The sequence below is a fragment of the Ursus maritimus genome, unplaced genomic scaffold (assembly GCF_017311325.1).
Source record: "Ursus maritimus isolate PB19 unplaced genomic scaffold, ASM1731132v1 scaffold_20, whole genome shotgun sequence".
Taxonomy (NCBI): Eukaryota; Metazoa; Chordata; class Mammalia; order Carnivora; family Ursidae; genus Ursus; species Ursus maritimus.
In genome coordinates, this window is record NW_024424453.1 from 55,998,884 (window position 1) to 56,017,312 (window position 18,429).

Below are 18,429 nucleotides of genomic sequence, written 5' to 3' on the forward strand. Positions count from 1 at the left end.
TCTCCCTGAGGGGAAAAGTGCATGGTCTTCCAACTTTCCAGTAATAAAGGTCCAAATTCCACAAAGGAGCTACTGCTTAACATATGGCTAGAGTTAGAATGTCAGCATCAAAGTGAGGTTTTTCTTTTATGGTCTTCCTAAATCAGAGTGATCCCAGAGTTGGGGCTTTGACTCATCCTTAAGGGGCAGAGGCCCAGCCTGAGGCCTAGAGCTTGAGGCTTTCCCCAGCCAATGATCCATCACCCCACGCTAGAGGATTAGGGTAACTGAGAATCCCCCTTTAATAGAAAGCCTTATGTTACCACCCTGAGGGTTTGCACCTCCCACAATCCAGTCTTACATCTCAATCATCCTCAGACATGCAAAATTGATGCTGTGGAGAGAGTCTGAAAAAAAAAAAAAAACACCTGACATTTGCAGGTCAACAAAGACATTTGCTAAAGCCATCTAGATTTCTCTTCTGCACCCAATTTAATCAAATTTGGAGTATCTAAGCAGCTTTTATTGTATATTTATTTTTCCTTGTGTCCTTCTTCACTAGGTGTCTTTTATTGGAAGGGTGGAAAGAAAGGAGAGACAGGGAAAAGCAGGTTGGAGAAGCTGGGCACCTGGCTTGTTGGCTTTCCCTTTTAGGAACCTCAGAGAGTTGATTAGCCATTGCAAGACAAGCTTTCAAGAGTGGGAGTCAGGAGACCCCCCCCCCCCACGCACTCCTCTCTGGCTTTGGCTAAGCTCCCTTCCCGAGCCACCTGACCTGGTGACCATGCCGCTGAACTATCTAGTTAACCATGATTAGTATCTGCTGTTTTGAATCCCGGACTTCATATGCTTTGGTACTCTCCACGACCTTCGCCTTTCCAGGCGGTTTCCAGTGGAGGCAGCTAACTGATGGGGGCCGGGCTAGTGTGTCCCGTAGACCTTTAAAGCCAGCGTGGCATTCAGATGGTGGGCTTTTCTCCTTTTGTTTAAATAGCAACAAAATCAACAAAATTCCTTCAAATTGGGTTCCCAAGAAATAAAACTGCAGAGAAAAAGAACATATGCATATGCGTATATACATACATATGAATGTATATTTAATTTTTTTCTCTCCTTTTGCTTAAACTTGGGCGGGAAAAGCGGTAACCTTTAAAATAGGGAAAGCAGAAATTATTATTAAGTGAAGTGTATACAAATGAAAACTAGAGGTTGAGATGAATGAGCTGTTTTTCAAAGTGCCTTCAGAATGTCAGTATCAGGGCCAGAAAGCAACTTCTCTCTGATTTCAGATCCTAGATTTGTTTATTGGCTCTGTTGTCTCTCTTCATTGACCAGTCTCTGAAACAGAACAATGAGTGAGAAACAAAAGGAAGCTAGTTTAGATCTTCCAGGTCAGATTTGCCCCTAGGAATTCTATGTCTTTACTTAAGTGGTTGAAGGTTCATTGGTACTCTGAAGGAAAGGCATTAGAATTTTTCATCACTCATCCATTAAATCAATATGCATTACTGTTTATTATGCCAGGTACTGTGGATATGCAAAGATAAATACAAATAACAGCTTCCACCTATTGAGCAAACTCTTTACTAGGAACTTTTCATATCCTCTTTCTAATCCTGACAACCATCTTTCAAGAGAGGAATTGTTATCCCCATTTTACAGATGTGTAAACTGAGACTCAGAGAGATGAAGTGACTGGTCCAAAGTTACACACCTAGTAAATGGCTGAATTGAGATTTTAACTCACATCTGACTCCATACTCATTCCCTTTCTCTTATATCATATATCGTGCTCATTAACTCCCCCTTCCATGAATAGGACTTTGTCTCTACCTTTAAAAGATTTATAAGCACATAAAAGGTCATGTATTGGGGGGTTCTATTTATATGAAATGTGCAGCATAGGCAAATCTACAGAGACAAAAAGGGCTGGAGTAAGGGGCTGCAGAGTGACAGCTAATGGTACAGGATTTATTTTTGCAGTAATGCAAATGTTCTAAAATTATTTGTGGTGATGGTTGCACAACTCTGTGACTATACTAAAAATCATTCAATTGCGTACTTCAAATGGGTGAATTGTATGATATGTGAATAAATCTCAATAACGCTGTTATTTTTTATAAGGTTAACAATATAGTAAAGAAGACAGATCTATAAACAGCTAAGATGATACTGGGAAATGTGAAACAGATATGAACAATTCCCAATGGGAAACCTCCGTTCTTTTCTATAGTCATCGCCTGTTGATTTCTTTCTGGACCATTTTGCAAAAACCTTCCTGCCTTTAACTTGGACTTGGGATCTAGGAAAGTGACAGTCTTATCCTGGGGTGCGTGGGCGGGGGGGGGGTGTCCCCTGGAGCTGTGCTATTCCTAACAGTTGGATCAGATACGATCCGATAGCTTCTTGGGAAGATTGGTTCAAGCTCAGTATTTGGGGAGAATTTAGCAGTAGGGTTCTTAAATGAGGTCTGAGGGTATAGGACCTTTCAAACTGTCAGGGTACTTTTTTCTTTTTAAAAATTGAGTGCATTCTCAGTCTTAGATACGGGTGGTAAAGCTGATTTAATGCGTTTCACATTTTGTCAGGCTTTAAGGTGAAGCATGGCTTACAAGTGATGGAACTGCAAATGTTGAGTATCCTGCTGAATTTTCACCAGATTTCTGTCAAACATCAGATGCCTCGGTTTGGGTTCCTTGTACGGGGTTGGGACACTGTCTCAAATCAGCCTAATTTATCGGAATGTCTTATCAGTGTACTTTAAAGCCAGGGACTGTCAAGGTTTATGTAATGAATTTGTTAATTTATAATCTTGGTACATTGTTTTCCAAATTTATAAAATCATTCCCTTAAGGAAATCTGTCTTCAACGTCTGCTTAAATATTTCTTTTGGAATTGTATTCCTGATCCAGAATGTACTGTACAACTGGTGATTTAAGCATACTAATTAGACAGGTTTCCTTTAAAAAAATACGTATTGATTCTTTTATCCAACTATATCTTATTGTCCCTCTTAGGAAAACATGACATTCCCATTTTACAGAACTAGAAATGAGAGAAATTACATGACATTCCCAAGGTCACATATTCAAGCAGTGTAGTAGCTGAAAAATTAAGTGCATGTGCTAACTTCTCTTACATCTTCAAGGTTTTCCAGGCAGGGAACTTTGAGTGTCACCTTTCTATTTTTTAAATCTGCACTATCAATTTTTGTTATTTTATGCACAGAAATGGCTCTCACCCTATTAATATTTTACTATTCAGAGTAAATTTTTCAGTATCATTGCAGTAAGATCAATTAGTTTAAAACATACAAGAACCCAGAAGTTATCCTAATTTTTATTTTTCTAGAACAGAAATATAAATTGGGACTTTATGTTCAAATTGAATTCCATAATCTCCAAATGAAGGCTTTTATATGTCCTTATTAAAGTTGAAGGTCTTTCATGATATTTTTACTGGTCACGGGAAATACTGTTCATTCTAAACCTTACTATGGGCGTTTCTGTCATATAGAAAGTGAAACTAAATGGAAAAAAGTTATTTATTTTTGGAGATAATTGAGCAGCCATGGTTCTAAGCATTGGTATAAATAAGGCATGATGTCTTCCCTGTAGCAGCTTGTCTGCGCCTAAGAGCTCACTCAGTACACTGCCCCGGAAGAAAAGGGCACAACTGAACTTTCCACATGGCCAGAATTTTAGGAATTAAAAACATAGATGAGGAACTCTAAAGACCTATTAACTGCATGTGCGTGCGCTGTTTGCTTAACAGCCAGAAGATAGAATTTTTAGCCAAATGCTTTTATAATAAAACTATTACTCATAATTTAGGTACTTCTCAGTGTATGTGTGTGGAGGTAAATTCTTAGAGCAACTTCTGTGGAAAAGTTACCTGAGTAAATTCTAGCAGTTTTGAAGATAAACTTAACCGATGATCATTTATTCATGGCGCCTTTGTGTGTCTTTTTTCGGGGCCCTGGGCTCAAGGGTAGCAATAGAAAAATGAATAAAAACCAGTTACTGCCTTTAGGAGCTCACAGGCTATTGGGGACACTGAAGTAAACAGTAACAATAGGATCCAGCGAATGCTGTGGTGAGGCATAGGCAAAACCCTGCAGAAGCACAAAGATGGGGCAAGGAACTATCTGACTTGGGAATGCTCCACAGAGGAGGTGACACTGAACGGATCTCAGAGTACAGGTAGAGAGTTTCCAGGCAGAGAAAAGGGGAAAGTGCTCAGAGGGTTCAGGGAGGATGAGAAGACAAGGTTAAGTGGTGGAGGAAGAACTTAGATCCAAGGGGTTGGAAGGGAGTTGAGGAGGTAAAGACAATGCAGCTCTTTTTGTTTGTTTGTTTGTTTTTTTAAATATGAAAAGGAAGGAAGAGGAATGGGGCAGGAGCTTGGGCATGACGTAGAAAGTGTTTTCAGTATTTTGTTGTTTGTAAAGAGCTGGTGTAAAATCTCTCAGACTTAATAGCCTCACGGGAGCACTGGACATGTGTTGTCTGCTCTGGGTGATCTGGAGCTACGTTATTCACACTGCATGGTTTCCTCACCTGTTTTTCTGTAAGTCTGCTTTGGGCTGAGGCCTTAGATCCCATGGGAAATCATTTCTTGCTGGTGGTAGGGGAGGAGCCCGTCTAAAGAGGATTCCTGCTGTACGTTCCCTGAACATTTATTTCTCTGCTGCTTCCAGAGCCTCCTGAGATTCTGCTTTGGCACCTCCAGCATTTGGCTTCTGCTCAGGTAGGCTCTTCCATAACAATTCAGGCCTCTTTCTCTCTCCTTACTTGTTGTGTTGTACCCTCCAAAGTGCTGCTATGTGGCTATTCAGCAGTTCTTCAAAGTCAGTCACAGACCATGTGCTGCAGTGTCTCCAGGCTCAAAGCAGGATTGGGTCTGTCTATCTACATACATACCCCCTCAACTACATATTGGCCTGGAAATGTAGGTTATGAAGTCTGTGCTCCAGAAGTGTGGGTTATGGGTCATATAAATGGTCAGATCAGCCCCACTGGACCTCAGTTGTTCATTTGTCAATATGCAGTTATTTTTCTCAAACTTAAGACTGTCAGCTCCTTGAAGGCAGAGACCACTTCTTCGATTTCAGCATCCCAGACCAGTGTAATGCCTCATGCCAGTTAGGATACCCATGTGGTGTCTTGATGAAGAAACTTCAAAAACCTAAACTTACTTTGTTGATTTTATCAGCCTATTAATAGAAACTGTACCCATTTTAATACAGCTGGGCTAAATTTAAATTGTTTTTCAGTCATAGAATTTGGAACTAGAAGCAGATCTTTCACTTGATCTTCGTATGTAGTAGATGCCCAGGAGATGTTTGTTCCTATCCTGTGTATTTCTGGTCTGAGTGAGTGGCACCACTTGCTACCACTCTCCAGTAGAATCACTCTGGATTTCCCTCTTTGCTCTGAGTTCTGAGATTGTGCTTCCTAAACATGTCTCCTCCATTAATCCTCATCATCACTGCCCACATACTGGCTGCCTTCATTTTTAGGTCATTAAGTGATCATTTACCTGGAGACATTTTCAGTTGTCTCTGTACCTGTCCCCCAGCTCTCATCTTGCCCTGTCAGACTGGTCTTCATCTTGCTACCAGAGTGGTTTGTGTAACTGTCATCTCTGATTGCCATTTCCCTGCTCAGAATTCTTCTCTGGCTTCTTCTTTTTTTTTTTTTTTTTAAAGATTTTATTTATTTATTAGAGAGCATATGTGCATGAATTGGGTGGGGGGAGGCAGATGAAGAAGGAGAGGCAGACTCCCCACTGTGCAGGGAGCCTGACGCAGGTCTTGATCCCAGGACCCTGGGATCATGACCTGACCCAAAGGCAGCCGCTTAACTGCTGAGCCACCCAGGTGCAGCCTTCTTAGTGCCAGCTTTCATTTGTTCATTTAATAATATGTATCTATATATTTTGGGTAGATGCTGTACTCAGCAGGCCCTGGGATATAGAGTGGACTAGAATGGACATGGGCCTTACACAGACTCAAGTTATCATTTAGTTGAGTGGGGACACAGATTATTACTCACGTAATTATATAACTGCAGTTGTGATAATGGCCCTGATGGGAAAGGAATGGCGCTGTGAGAGGGCATGGGTGTTGATGTGCAGGGGTGTGGGGAGGGGAAGGACACACTCAGGAGGGTGACCTTTCAGCTGGGCCCTGAAGCCCTCTGGTAAGGGCTTGCCAGTCCCAAGGAACTGCAGCTGATTTGCTTGGAATACAAAGCTCTTTGGGTACCTGGCCCTGCCTCCCTGTCTAATCTCATCTCCTGTGCTCTGTATGTGTTATTGTCCCAGTCACACTAAGCTCTCTCAGGTCTCTTTTCTGAAAAGCATCTTCCCCATCATTGCCAATTTCAATTCTTAGCTCAAATAAGAAAATGAATTTCTCTGAGATGCCTCCTGTGAACTCCCCAAGGTAGGTTTTGGGGAGAAAATATCTCTTCTAAAATATCTGTAAGAGATTATACAGAAGTAAGAGATTATACAGACCTTGTGGCAGGGATCTTCTTAGTATGTCTAGTAGAGGCATTTAGGGGCAGCTTGATTGGCCTACTAGGGGATATCAAAATAAGGTGGGAAACTAAGTATATAACCCCTCTCAAATATCAGACTCTCCTGGGAGGAAGGCCAGTTCTGAAAAGTTGGGGGAAACGGTGGATGATTTTGAGCCTACTCGCATCTTGCTAATATATATTATCCCACTTAGCCTTCTTAATAACTAAGGTGGTGATTATCTTTGTTTTATAGATTAAGATGTGCCTGTTTGTAGAAGTTGGGTAACTTGCTGGGCTTCAGGTTCTGTGGTACTCTCTCTGCTGCGCTGTGGTGCTGCTGCTCGGGGCTGCTGAATAAATGAATTTTGATCATTTTAAAGTGCACCTCTATGGTGAGGAGAGTAAGAAAGGTTGACCCTGTGGTAGTTTGAAATGCTGAATCTTCAGACGCTCTCCTAGCTCCTCTCCGATGTTCCCTACCCCTCTGTGTACACACCTCTTAGGCCATTATTATTGTCTTTATATTGCGTAGCTAGGGGAAAATGTTCGAATAATAAGTTGAACTGGATTTAATACGTAGATGACTATGTTGGTTTTTCTTTATTAGAGAAATTACGTTTTAGATAATGTAAGTTTTACTCTTACTATAACTTAGATAAAGTTTGTTTCAGACTTAGGACAGGATACTAACAAATTTCCGTGGAGAGAGTATGAAGCTAGAACATACTGTATTTATGGATCTCTTTTTAAAGTAGTCATAATACTCTATAGCCTTTTATTTAGCAGTGGACAAAAGGAGAGCGACTGAATTTAAAAGTAAAGTTTAGCTTTCTGTTTTAGCTCACTTTCTACAGGTGAAACAGTTCTCTCTTTATTGGCATAAAGTATTATGAGGGCTACTGAAGAAATTTGGAAAGAGAATATTCATACAGTCTCAGTTTCAGGGCTTGATTTTGTCCTTTGTGCTCCTATTTTATGTGTATTTGCTAATCCGCTTGTGAAGGAAAATGCTTTTTCAGAAACAAATGGAGAGAATGTAATTTGCAAAGTATATTAAAATTGCAGTGTGGGAAAGGATACAATTTTTAAGCAGAAAATAGAACCTTCCTAAATTTATCTGAATTACTTGCTTGGTGTTGGCTGTTGTTGCCATCACAAAATTGTACGTAAACTCTAAGGCGAAGCTATTTTTAAGGTGCCATTCCATTTTTATGTGATCAATAAGTATCTTAGTCTGTCTTTTGAATAATTATTTGCCTGTAACTTCCTTTCTTAAAAAGCAGTTTCAAAAAGCCTTTAATGGAATTGTTTGTTAATGTTTATTAAATGTGCTAGGGAATTTCCTCCATTTAATTGATTGCTGAGCTAGGTAACTAGCATAGCATATCAGAATTGGAAGAACACAAGAAATGTCAAAATTGATTTATTTTAGTGCTATTGTTTCCTTGGGAACTAGAAAGGCCTAGGTGAACAGGAGGCATTCTATTGTTGCAGGAAAAAATAGAAGACCCAGGAGTCTGTGGGACCTGGAGTCCAACCCAGGCAGCTCTTAGCTAGGTGTAGGACTGGGGCAAAAGAGGTCCTTATCCTCTTTGGCCCTGCTTTCTCATCCGTGAAATGGGTATGATATTTCCATTGTATTGCTGGTTGTGTGGAGTAAGTGGTGAAACAAATGTAGAGTCCAGTACTGACATATATTCCCAGTCATTACATTGTTTACCCTTTTTGAGACCTGCATTAAAACAAAACTGAAATTCTAAAGTGAACAGTCGTGGCAGTGAAAGACATTTTTAAAATTTGAAGTGAGACAAAGTCGATTGTGGTTTTGTTATGGGACTGGACTCATTTCTATATACACCTATTTAGGTTTGTAGTAGGTTTTAGGAAAGTAGTATGGGTGATAATGAGAGATCTAATCTAAGTCAAAACAAAAATTGGTGTTTTATGGAACTTTAAAGTGTACAGCGAACTTTTAAAATTGGTTTAAATTCTCTAATCTTATTTCTATGTTGCTTTCATGTTACTACCTAAAGAATTTTCCTCTTCTGTTTAGACCTCGTACCAGCTCTGTGATTAGAAGCTGCTTCTGTGCATTTTTAACTCTTTAATGACACTTTAATTAAACTTAAGTATAATTAAAAGATAAGTGGTGAATTGAGTATGACAAGGTTTCCATTAGTTTTGAGAAAGTAAGAGTTCATCATAGTTGCCTAGATGGTAAGCCATTAGGTATTTTTCAGGATCACCTTCTTAACCCTACTGACTTATCTCAGTGTCTACCCCAAATCATAACTTCACCCAAACTGGTGTTCTCCTTTCCAAAGCCAGCCAGCCATCCTTGTGCATGCTCTGCTGCCTCTGTTTCCCCCACTTTCAGGAATGGCGTTCCACTCCTCCCTCTTGAAGGGTAAACTCTGGTCTGTGGGCTGTCCTGTCCTTGGGGATCCTGCTTTCTTTGTGTAGTTATTTATCTTTTTATATGTAGATAGCTTATTTGTAAGGTTATAAAGGACAGAGACTGTGTTGCGTTCTACACAATTAGGGCTCAAATATTTGCTAATGAAAGTAGACTCTGTGTTCCTGTTCCTTCCTCAGCCTGAAGGAATTGCATACCTTGTCCCTCAAGGGAAGCAAAATATTTCCTTGAATATGTCTCGTTTATTAAGATGACATAAGTAGGTTTTAGACAATGTATTTTTAGGGAAATTAAGTCTTTTCATAGCTCTCAGTGGAAAAGTAAATAGAAAATTATGTACAAAAAAGTCAAAATTTTAATAAACTATCTTTTTTAGATTATAAAAGCATCACACGTTCATTGCCAAAAATTTGAAAAGAACAGAAAAGCATAAAGAGAAAAAAAATCTATAATCTTACCACTTTAACATTTTGGTTTTTTTTTTTTTTTTTTTTTAAAGATTTTATTTATTTATTTGACAGAGAGAGACAGCCAGCGAGAGAGGGAACACAAGCAGGGGGAGTGGGAGAGGAAGAAGCAGGCTCATAGCGGAAGAGCCTGATGTGGGACTTGATCCGGTAACACCGGGATCACGCCCTGAGCCGAAGGCAGACGATTAACCGCTGTGCCACCCAGGCGCCCCTAACATTTTGGTATTTTAAAAATATATATGCAGACAAATTACATGCTTTTAAAAAAAATTGAGATCATGCCATGAAATTTGGTATATGAACTTTTTTAACTTAACATTTTATTGTGAGAATTTCCCCATGAGATCAAATAGCCTCAAAATATGACTGCATAGTGTTAATGTTAGGTGTACTGTGATTTAATTGTTTTCTTATTGCAGACCTTTAGATTATTTCTGATGTTTTTGAACATATAAATATCACTGAACATTGTTGACTATAAAAATTTTTAACATCTTTATTTCTTTAAGACATAATCTAATTATTAAATCAAGGGTAATTATTTTAAGGCTCTTGATATATGTATTGCCACGTTGCTTTTCAAAATTTCAGCAGATTTTTTTAAATAAAATAATTTGCAGTCTTAACAATGCAAGAGAATTTCAAATAATTTAGTCTTTTAAGTCAAAGTCAATGTAATGTTAGATACCAGTATTTTTGTTTATAGGTTTATTTTTTTCTGTTTCAGTATTCTTTTTTGACCATTTTTTAATGACCGTCTTCATCACAATATCAGCAGGGAAAGAAAAAGATGACAGAGAGTGAAAATGAGTTTCAACAGCATTAATAAAAGTTTGGAAGAAAGATTTAGATAATTAAGTTTTTAAATTCTCCAAACTTCCAACTTATATTGTCTTCCTGGCAACAAATGAGGAGTAATTGTGGGTTAGCTTTATTTATTTATTTTGGAGTAACTTCTACATACCAGCTTTTGCTGAAGTCATTGTTTATTATGTGAGCACTTTATACCAGGGCTGTCACCAGAAATGGTGACACACTTAGCATTTTTCATCATTTTTAATAAGAGGCAGATTCTGTTTAGGAATTCGAGCTTATTATCTGCACTACTGGTCCAGGTTTTGTGTCTTGGATGTTAACCCCTTTCCCTTTACAAATAATTAGTACTATTCTACATCATTTAATAAATTGCCTAACTCCTGGATACATTAAAATTCTGTGATATGGGGTGACTGGGTGGTGCAGTTGGTTAGGTGTCCACCTTTGGTTCGGGTCATGGTCCCGATTGAGCCCCGAATCCCGAGTCCGGCTTCCAGCTCAGCGGGGAGCCTGCTGCGCCCTCTCCCTCTGCTGTTGCCCCTGCTTGTGCTTGCTCTCTCTCAAATAAATAAATACATAAAATCTTTAAAAAAAAAATTCTGTGGTGTATCCTGGACCATTGCTTGTTTCTCTTAGAGAAAATAAAGATTATGTAAACTAGTGCTTCATGAGATTGGTCTGCACTGGTGACCCCTTCGCGGCCTGGAGAGCCCAGCGGTCCTTTCAGCCTGCCGTTCCTAGTCACCTCAGTTGCTCTCGGTCCAATAAAATTGACTGCTTGGAAGAAAATTTGTAGAACATACTTTAGGAGGCAGTTACCTTCTCTTGGAAAATACTTTTCTAGACATTTGGAGGTATAATTTTGCCTCTTTGGACATTTCTCATAATGAATAATTTAACCTTTTAATTTGTAGTTCCCACCTTGAGTCCATGCAGTGAGTGCAGCCTAATAACAACATAATAGTACATGATAACCACATGGTAAGATTCAGCCAATGCAGTGAAAAACTCTGGATCCTTCATAACTTAGGACCTCTTGCCCTATTTGTGGTTTCTTCATCTTTGATTTATGGCTTATATTGGTAACTCCCAGGGGGAGGAGTGCTATTCTAGAAATGTACAATATTGTTTATTTTAGATGGAGAGAAGAGCAGTGGCAACGGCACGTAGGATTGTGTTTATATTGCTTGACCAGGAGGTTGTTGATATTCTCGGAGGATTTAGTCTAATGTCTTCCTTTCGGCCTATGGGTATCTTTGAAATTTTAGCAGTAGGATTGGGCTGGTAGTATTCATTGGGAGAGTGTTAGTTCCTCTACTTCCATTAGTTTTCTATAACCATGCAGTTTATTCTAGTATTTTCCATGAGTAAAAGTTACAGTTTTCATTTTTGGTATTTGTAAAAGATACCAGGTAATTTCCGTCTGTAAGAAGCTTAAATGCAATTTTAGTGTGGTTTTGCAAAAACTCATCTTTCAGTTATCTGATTAGAGGGAGAGCATTGGCACAGATTTTTTTTTAAAGCATTTAATTTGGGGGGAGATTTTTGTATATTTAAATATTGGTGTTCTGATTTTAGAAAATTTATAATATCCTAAATAAAATGTAGAGAAGCACATGGCCCTTTTTGTTCCACTCCTCTTCTTTCTCGTGCGTGGATTGGCCATGCAGAGCTACCTTTGTTCAGTGTGCTGTTTTGTGCTCCCCTAGAGGTGTGAGTAGGAGACATTTGTTTGATATACAGACCACACTGCAGTGGTGATGATGTCAATGAAAATCTAGAAGTGAATTTTGACAAGAATAACAGGGTGAATTCCAAATTGACAGTAGATTTAACAGAGGCTGGTTCTACAACTGTTTTCAGCAGCTTGCAAAATGTGTGTAGGGCCACCCACACTTCCTTCCTCTTCTCCAGCCACACCCGCACACTTCAGTTTGCTTCTCTCTGTAGTTGGGAGAACATCAGTATATTATTGCAACACACTGGTGGTTGTTTCTCAAACATGAATTTCTATATTATAAACATTTTTGACTAGTTGGCCTGTTTATTTAGGTCCAGCCCAGTGATGTGAATGTATGCTAAATAAGATTGCTTTAGACTAGCCTAATTTAGTGGTTTTGCTATTTTAAAAGATGTCATCTTTGTTATGTAGTCATTAAGAATACTGATTTATAGGAACTCAGTGCATGGGAAAATGTTCGTTTATAAAGTAGAGGAAAAAATAGTCTCAGACTTCATATACAGTATCTTATCTTTGTGAAGAAACGTAGGTATAAAGGATATATACTCATCGCTAAAGAGAGGTCATCTTGAATGAAATTACAGGTGATTTTTTTCACTCCTGTATTGTGCTTTTCTGCATTTTCCAAATTTTCTACAGTGAATTTGTACCAACTTGTTTTGTAGAGAGAAGTACTTTTAAAATGGTTATAAATCTCTTTCTCCTCTCTGTGTCTATATCTGTCTTTATTCCATTTTATAAAAAAATTTGTGTCTGGGTATATATTATATGTAGAAAATAATTGGGAAGGCTGTGTACCAAACCGTTAACAGAGATTGTCACAGAGAGTAGAATAATGGATGATTTGTAAAAAAAAAAAAAAAAAAAATCTTTTTGCCAGTTTATATGTTCTAATTGTATATTTTCCTTTACTGTACAGGTATTTCTTTCATAAGTTCATAATAGAAGCAAACTACTAAAAGGAAAGTGATATGTCAAGTGCAAAAAGCAGGCTACAAGATTAAAGTTATGTATAGAATGATCACACCTTTGTAAAACAAGATAAGAAACTGTATATAAGTATTGGCAGAAAGATCGCCAAAATATTGATAGTGCTTACCTTCAGGGGTAGGACTATGGATGCCTTTTTATTCTTTCTACTTCCTAGTCTGTATTTTCCAGATTTTCTGTAAGAATAAATTACGTTTAGGGGGGAAAATATAAAGGAGCATTTAACTCTTTTTGAAACGGTAGATTCGAAAGAAAGTCATCTTGATATTTTAAAAACAAATACTTAAATTTTATGGGACTTTTTTTGAAAAACTATCAGAGTTTGATGCCCAACCAGAGATACTATTTTCTTTATATTACAGTTGTACATCAGTCATTTTCAGTTTAATACATTTTAGGAAATTGAACAGCTCAGTGAATTCATTCTCTTGAAGTAGGGTGGAAGAATTTCTACTTGGATGTGGGAGAATACCATCATTTTAACAATGATGGTGGTTGTGGTAGCAGTTTATTGCTTACTGTGTGCCAGGCTTCATTCTAAACACTTTTCCTATACTAACTCATTTAATTCTCACCACAACCTATGAAGTTGTACTCTTACCATTAACATTTTCTAATGAGGAAACTGATCATACAGAGAGGTCAGGGTTTGCTGAGGACCTGTGGCTCGTGATAGGTGAGGTGGGATTCAGATCCAGTCATTGGTGCTCAGAACAGGGCTCAGCCACGCTGCCTGCCGTGTCTAGAGACTGGATGGTGGAAAGAGAAGCAAGGGTAATGTCAGGAGCTCCCATATCCCACTTGGAGCTGAAGGACCAGGTAGCATTCCAGGGTTCACATGTCTCTAGAGGTGTTCTTGTGCCCATGACCTTGCTGGCCCTGTTTGTGAGCTTAATGATTACCTGGATGCTCACCTTTAGGGTGTTATTTAAATTGCCTTGGCCTAGTGTGAATGTTTAGGCCTTTCAGTACTTGTGGGGTATTTCAGTGTTGTGGAAAGGACTGTAAGGCCACCTCAGCCAAGTACTCTCACTGTGCCACAGACTTAGATGTCAGTGTTCTGTTCACATTCTCGGTGTTCATAGTGATAGTTTCTTTTTTACTATCGAATGGAAAGCCTCTGGTATGAAGGTGTTTTGTGTGTTGTCAGATGCTGGGATTATAATTAATTTCTGCTGGCCTGCTAGAAGATTGTGCATTGTAAAGGTTGCCCTCTCTGGCTGTGGAAGTGAGTGTTTCATGAGCCGTCAGGGGTTCCTGCAGCAAGGTGGGTTTGGAAACTAGGCTGGGCAGGATTGGAGCTGCCTACTGCTGCTCATTGGGCAAGTGAAGCCTCATTGTGCCTAGCTTGCAGGCTCTTGGTGATGATCTGTGAGATGTGGGTTTGGTGCCCGTTACCCAGGAAGCACTTAGAAAATGGCAAATCATCTGTTGTTCATGATTATTATTTCTTCCTCCTTCTAGTGAAACAATATGTCTGACCGGGCTGCCTGGAACAATTTGTGTTATCTGATCACTGTTAAATTCCTGTTCACTCAAGATTCTTTGAATGGGTTATAATTCACAGAGGGGAAAAACATGATGGGGAGAGGAGACTGAGTCATTAAAGACAAATTTGCCATTTTTATATGTTTGTCTGAATCCAGCCTTAGGGTGTATATTTTGACTTTAAGCAAAGTTAAACAGAACTAAACTAAAATCTCCTTCTGTATTTTCTTTTAGGAAAAGGAAGCAACTAACAAAACACAGTGGTAACAAGGATTATTCAGTATGCGGTTTGCAGGGTATGTGCTGGAGCCGTTACAGAGTCACCTGTACTTTATATAAGCCACATCTTCACATTCGGCGTTGATGTTCAGAATGACTTTTGGGCACTGGAAGATCCTCAAAGATCAAAGAACAATTTAGTTACTTCCTGTGCTAACACAGAATGCACTTGATGGTAGGATTGCACAGTGGTCTAGTACTTAAAAAAGATGTTCAGTAACAAGGATATTTTTCCTTCCAACCTTCAGTTAATCATAATGTCCTGTTTTTGGGTATATAATTATAGTTTCTTAGACCCCGGAAAGGGATATGTGTACAAAACAAAGTACAAAAAGAGGAAATTTCTTGATGGTAAAAGTGATTATTATTTCACTCCAGGGTAGTCTCATTGTGAAAAGACCTTATTAGATTCTTTCCCATGAACTCACTAGTAGATTAAAAACTATTTTCATTGTACCTTTTTGCTGGCATTTATTTCTAAAATCTGATTTGTATGCCACTTTTTAAGAATATATCTAAACTAAAGTAATAGATGAAAAAAACAAATATTGTATAACTTGGGGGTGGCCTGTCTTGAAAGCTTAAGTTGCATTTACAAGCTTGTACAATGGAAACATAGTCTCAGGTAGAATTTTAAGGATAATTACTGCCCTTATAATTAATCAAAACTAGAGATTTAAAGATAGTTTTCTGCCCCCTGGAGTTAGCTTAGAGTTTCTATTTTTAAAAATTAAATATGCCTGAATTAAACTTTTGGGGAACTACTGTCCCAATTAAAGCAAGATCTTTTCACTCAGATTTTCCTGTTAATCTTATTAAAATTAATAGCTCAGATGACAAGATAATACACAGTATGCAAGAAATTTGCTTTTTCTTTAACACCTATACATAGTACTGGTTTCTTATTTTAAAAATCTTTATAGAAACAGGATTAATTTAGCTTGGTTTTGAAATTAGTTTATAGAAACAGTGTAGCATAGTCATTAAGAGCAGAGACTTTGAGGTCAGGTGGCCCTGGGTTCAAATCTTTAGCTCTTTTACACGCTGGCCTGGTAGCCAATGCCAAGTGACTTGTAATTTCTGTGCCTCAAAATGGGGCTAATAATGCCTATCTCTGAAGGCATTTGTAAGGATTAAATGAGGATGATATAAAGCATTTAGTATATGAGTGACATATTATACTTACACAGTGAATGGTAGTTAGTATTTATATTTTCAGTAATCACTAAAATATAAAAAAAATTAAACATACTAACATTGGCTTTTTAAGCTCAATATATATATATTTTTTGAGGTGACCCCAGATACGTGTTTCAGATCATTTTAATTTGCATGTGAGAATAACTTTATGCCTCTTTTATAGTTGGTACTTTAATAATATCTCCAGATATTATCCTAAATGTAACATCGTTTAGAGTGGTTAAATGTTTATAAAGAAGGTGAGCTTTGAAGTAAGAATTCAGTTTGAATCTTAGTTGAAGCACTTTGACTCATTTTGCACAAATATGTATAGTAGGTTTTTAATTAATGTTAGCTTTGCTTCTGTTCTTTTAAGCAAAAATGAGATTTAAAGAAATGTAATGCTAGAGCTTTCAAATAAAAAAACCACTTCATTTCATGTACAATTTACTTTTTTGGGGTATTTTCATTAAGTGGGAGTAGATAATGTAAGTACTATTCATAATAAAACGACTGGAAACGTGCGGTAGAAAAGGTTTCACGGAACGGAGTCCTGTGAGGGCATACAGGACAGGGCTAGTCTTGGGAGATGGCTGTGTTCCTCATTGGATTTTGCTATACTTCTATTAAATTTTGGTCAGAAAAAAATAATAATGGGGTTGAATTTGTGAGATTTAAAGTGATATCTTAATTTGTATAATTTTATGCATTTTTCTGAGGGTTATTTGTAAGAACCTGTTTCTGAATTTAGAGTTTATAAAGGTTTAGAATTTTAAATGCCATGTGAGATATGGTCTTTAAAACCAAATGGTCTTTAAGATGGTTTAAGAATGCATGCTTGTTCATTCTTTGAAATATAATCAGATCATGGTAGGTTATGTTCGAAAATTGGAAAATGTAATAAAGTAAGCATAACTGATAAGTACAAAGAGTGAGTACCAGTCAACAAACATTTATTAAGCACCTACTGTGTGTCACGTGTTGTTCTAGGCACTAGTGTGACAAGAAGAGCAAACAGTTGCCCCATAAACATTTTGAAAAGAAGGCGAATTTCAAAATTTAATAAACTATTGATTACCTCTTTCATGTTAAACACCGTTCAAGGGAGGGTAGAAGGAAAAAAAAAAAAGAACCTTTGAGTCTCAGAACTTCGCAGTCATAGGATGGGGATGGCGTATACAAAACCTATAGAATAAGACCACGTGGGCGTCCTGAGCTGCTGTTGGATATACGGAATAGGGAAGGCAATTCCAGCTGGGAGAGTTAGAGGAGGGCTCACTAAAGGGATCTGTTTGTGCTGATAGGAACTAGTGCTAGCTTTGGAGTAACAGGAAAAAGTTGTTGGGTTTCTGTCCAAATGTTTATTCTGTTTTCCCTTTCTTGTCAGTTCTTACCTTGTTTTTTAAGACACTAACTGAAATTACTTTGGGAAGATTTTTTTTATTAAACATAGTTTATCAAACTTGCCAGTTTTCTTATTTCTGACATCATCAAAAACTTATTTCAGCTAATTTTTTTCAGTTTGCAAAATTTAATATGGCATTTAAATTCTCAGCCTTTGTAACAGAAACCCAAAATATATAAATAGGTTGTTATAAATGGCCGTTACTCATTTTATGTCTCTGTTTATTTCAAGCTTCTCTTAAAACTTAAAAAAAAAAAAGAGAAATAGAGAAAGCTGTAAGAGAAAAAGCTACAAAAACTTAATTTTGTTTCTCCTCTTCTTTTGTAGATGTCCATGGCGACATTGAAAATGAATTCCTTATTTTCACCAGATATTCTTATATGAGAAGATCCGTTTCAGACAGTCTAGATACTTTTCCTTCTGTTGGACCAGCATGGCAGGATTCAAGCGAGGGTATGATGGAAAGATTGCTGGATTATATGATCTGGATAAAACCTTGGGTCGAGGTCATTTTGCAGTGGTTAAACTTGCCAGGCATGTCTTTACAGGTGAAAAAGTAGCAGTAAAAGTTATTGACAAGACAAAATTGGACACTTTAGCCACTGGTCATCTTTTTCAAGAAGTGAGATGCATGAAACTAGTGCAGCATCCTAACATCGTACGCCTTTATGAAGTTATTGACACCCAGACCAAACTATATCTTATCCTAGAACTTGGGGATGGAGGAGATATGTTCGATTACATAATGAAACATGAAGAGGGACTTAATGAAGATTTGGCTAAGAAGTACTTTGCTCAGATTGTTCATGCCATATCTTATTGCCATAAACTCCATGTGGTTCACAGAGACTTAAAACCAGAGAATGTGGTCTTCTTTGAAAAACAAGGTCTTGTAAAGTTGACAGACTTTGGTTTCAGCAACAAATTTCAACCAGGAAAGAAGCTCACTACTAGCTGTGGATCTCTTGCATATTCTGCTCCAGAAATTCTGCTTGGGGATGAGTATGATGCGCCTGCAGTAGGTAGGTAATCTCCTTCCAGTATTTGCCCACTTGAATTCCACCAGCGAGAGTGTAGTTGGTCAAATTGGTGGTGGTTTATCTGAAAATAATTTCTTAACGGACTTTCTTAAATGCGTC

General features: G+C 37.9%; 1 protein-coding gene across 6 annotated transcripts in view; it reads left to right on the forward strand.

Moving 5' to 3' along the window:
* The first annotated feature begins 3,629 nt into the window (after positions 1-3,629).
* Positions 3,630-18,429, forward strand: part of SNRK (SNF related kinase) — a 57,004-nt gene continuing 42,204 nt past the window's right edge. The window contains exons 1-4 of one of the 6 annotated variants that reach the window (XM_040637024.1): positions 3,630-4,548; positions 14,662-14,723; positions 17,618-17,743; positions 17,839-18,312. In XM_040637024.1, coding sequence (XP_040492958.1) covers positions 4,526-4,548; positions 14,662-14,723; positions 17,618-17,743; positions 17,839-18,312 — 685 coding nt within the window. In that variant the 5' untranslated portion in view covers positions 3,630-4,525. Of the gene's footprint in view, positions 4,549-4,585; positions 4,729-9,593; positions 14,882-17,617; positions 18,313-18,429 lie in introns of those variants that run through there. The other 5 variants (XM_040637026.1, XM_040637029.1, XM_040637027.1 and 2 more) reach the window with 5 other exon arrangements.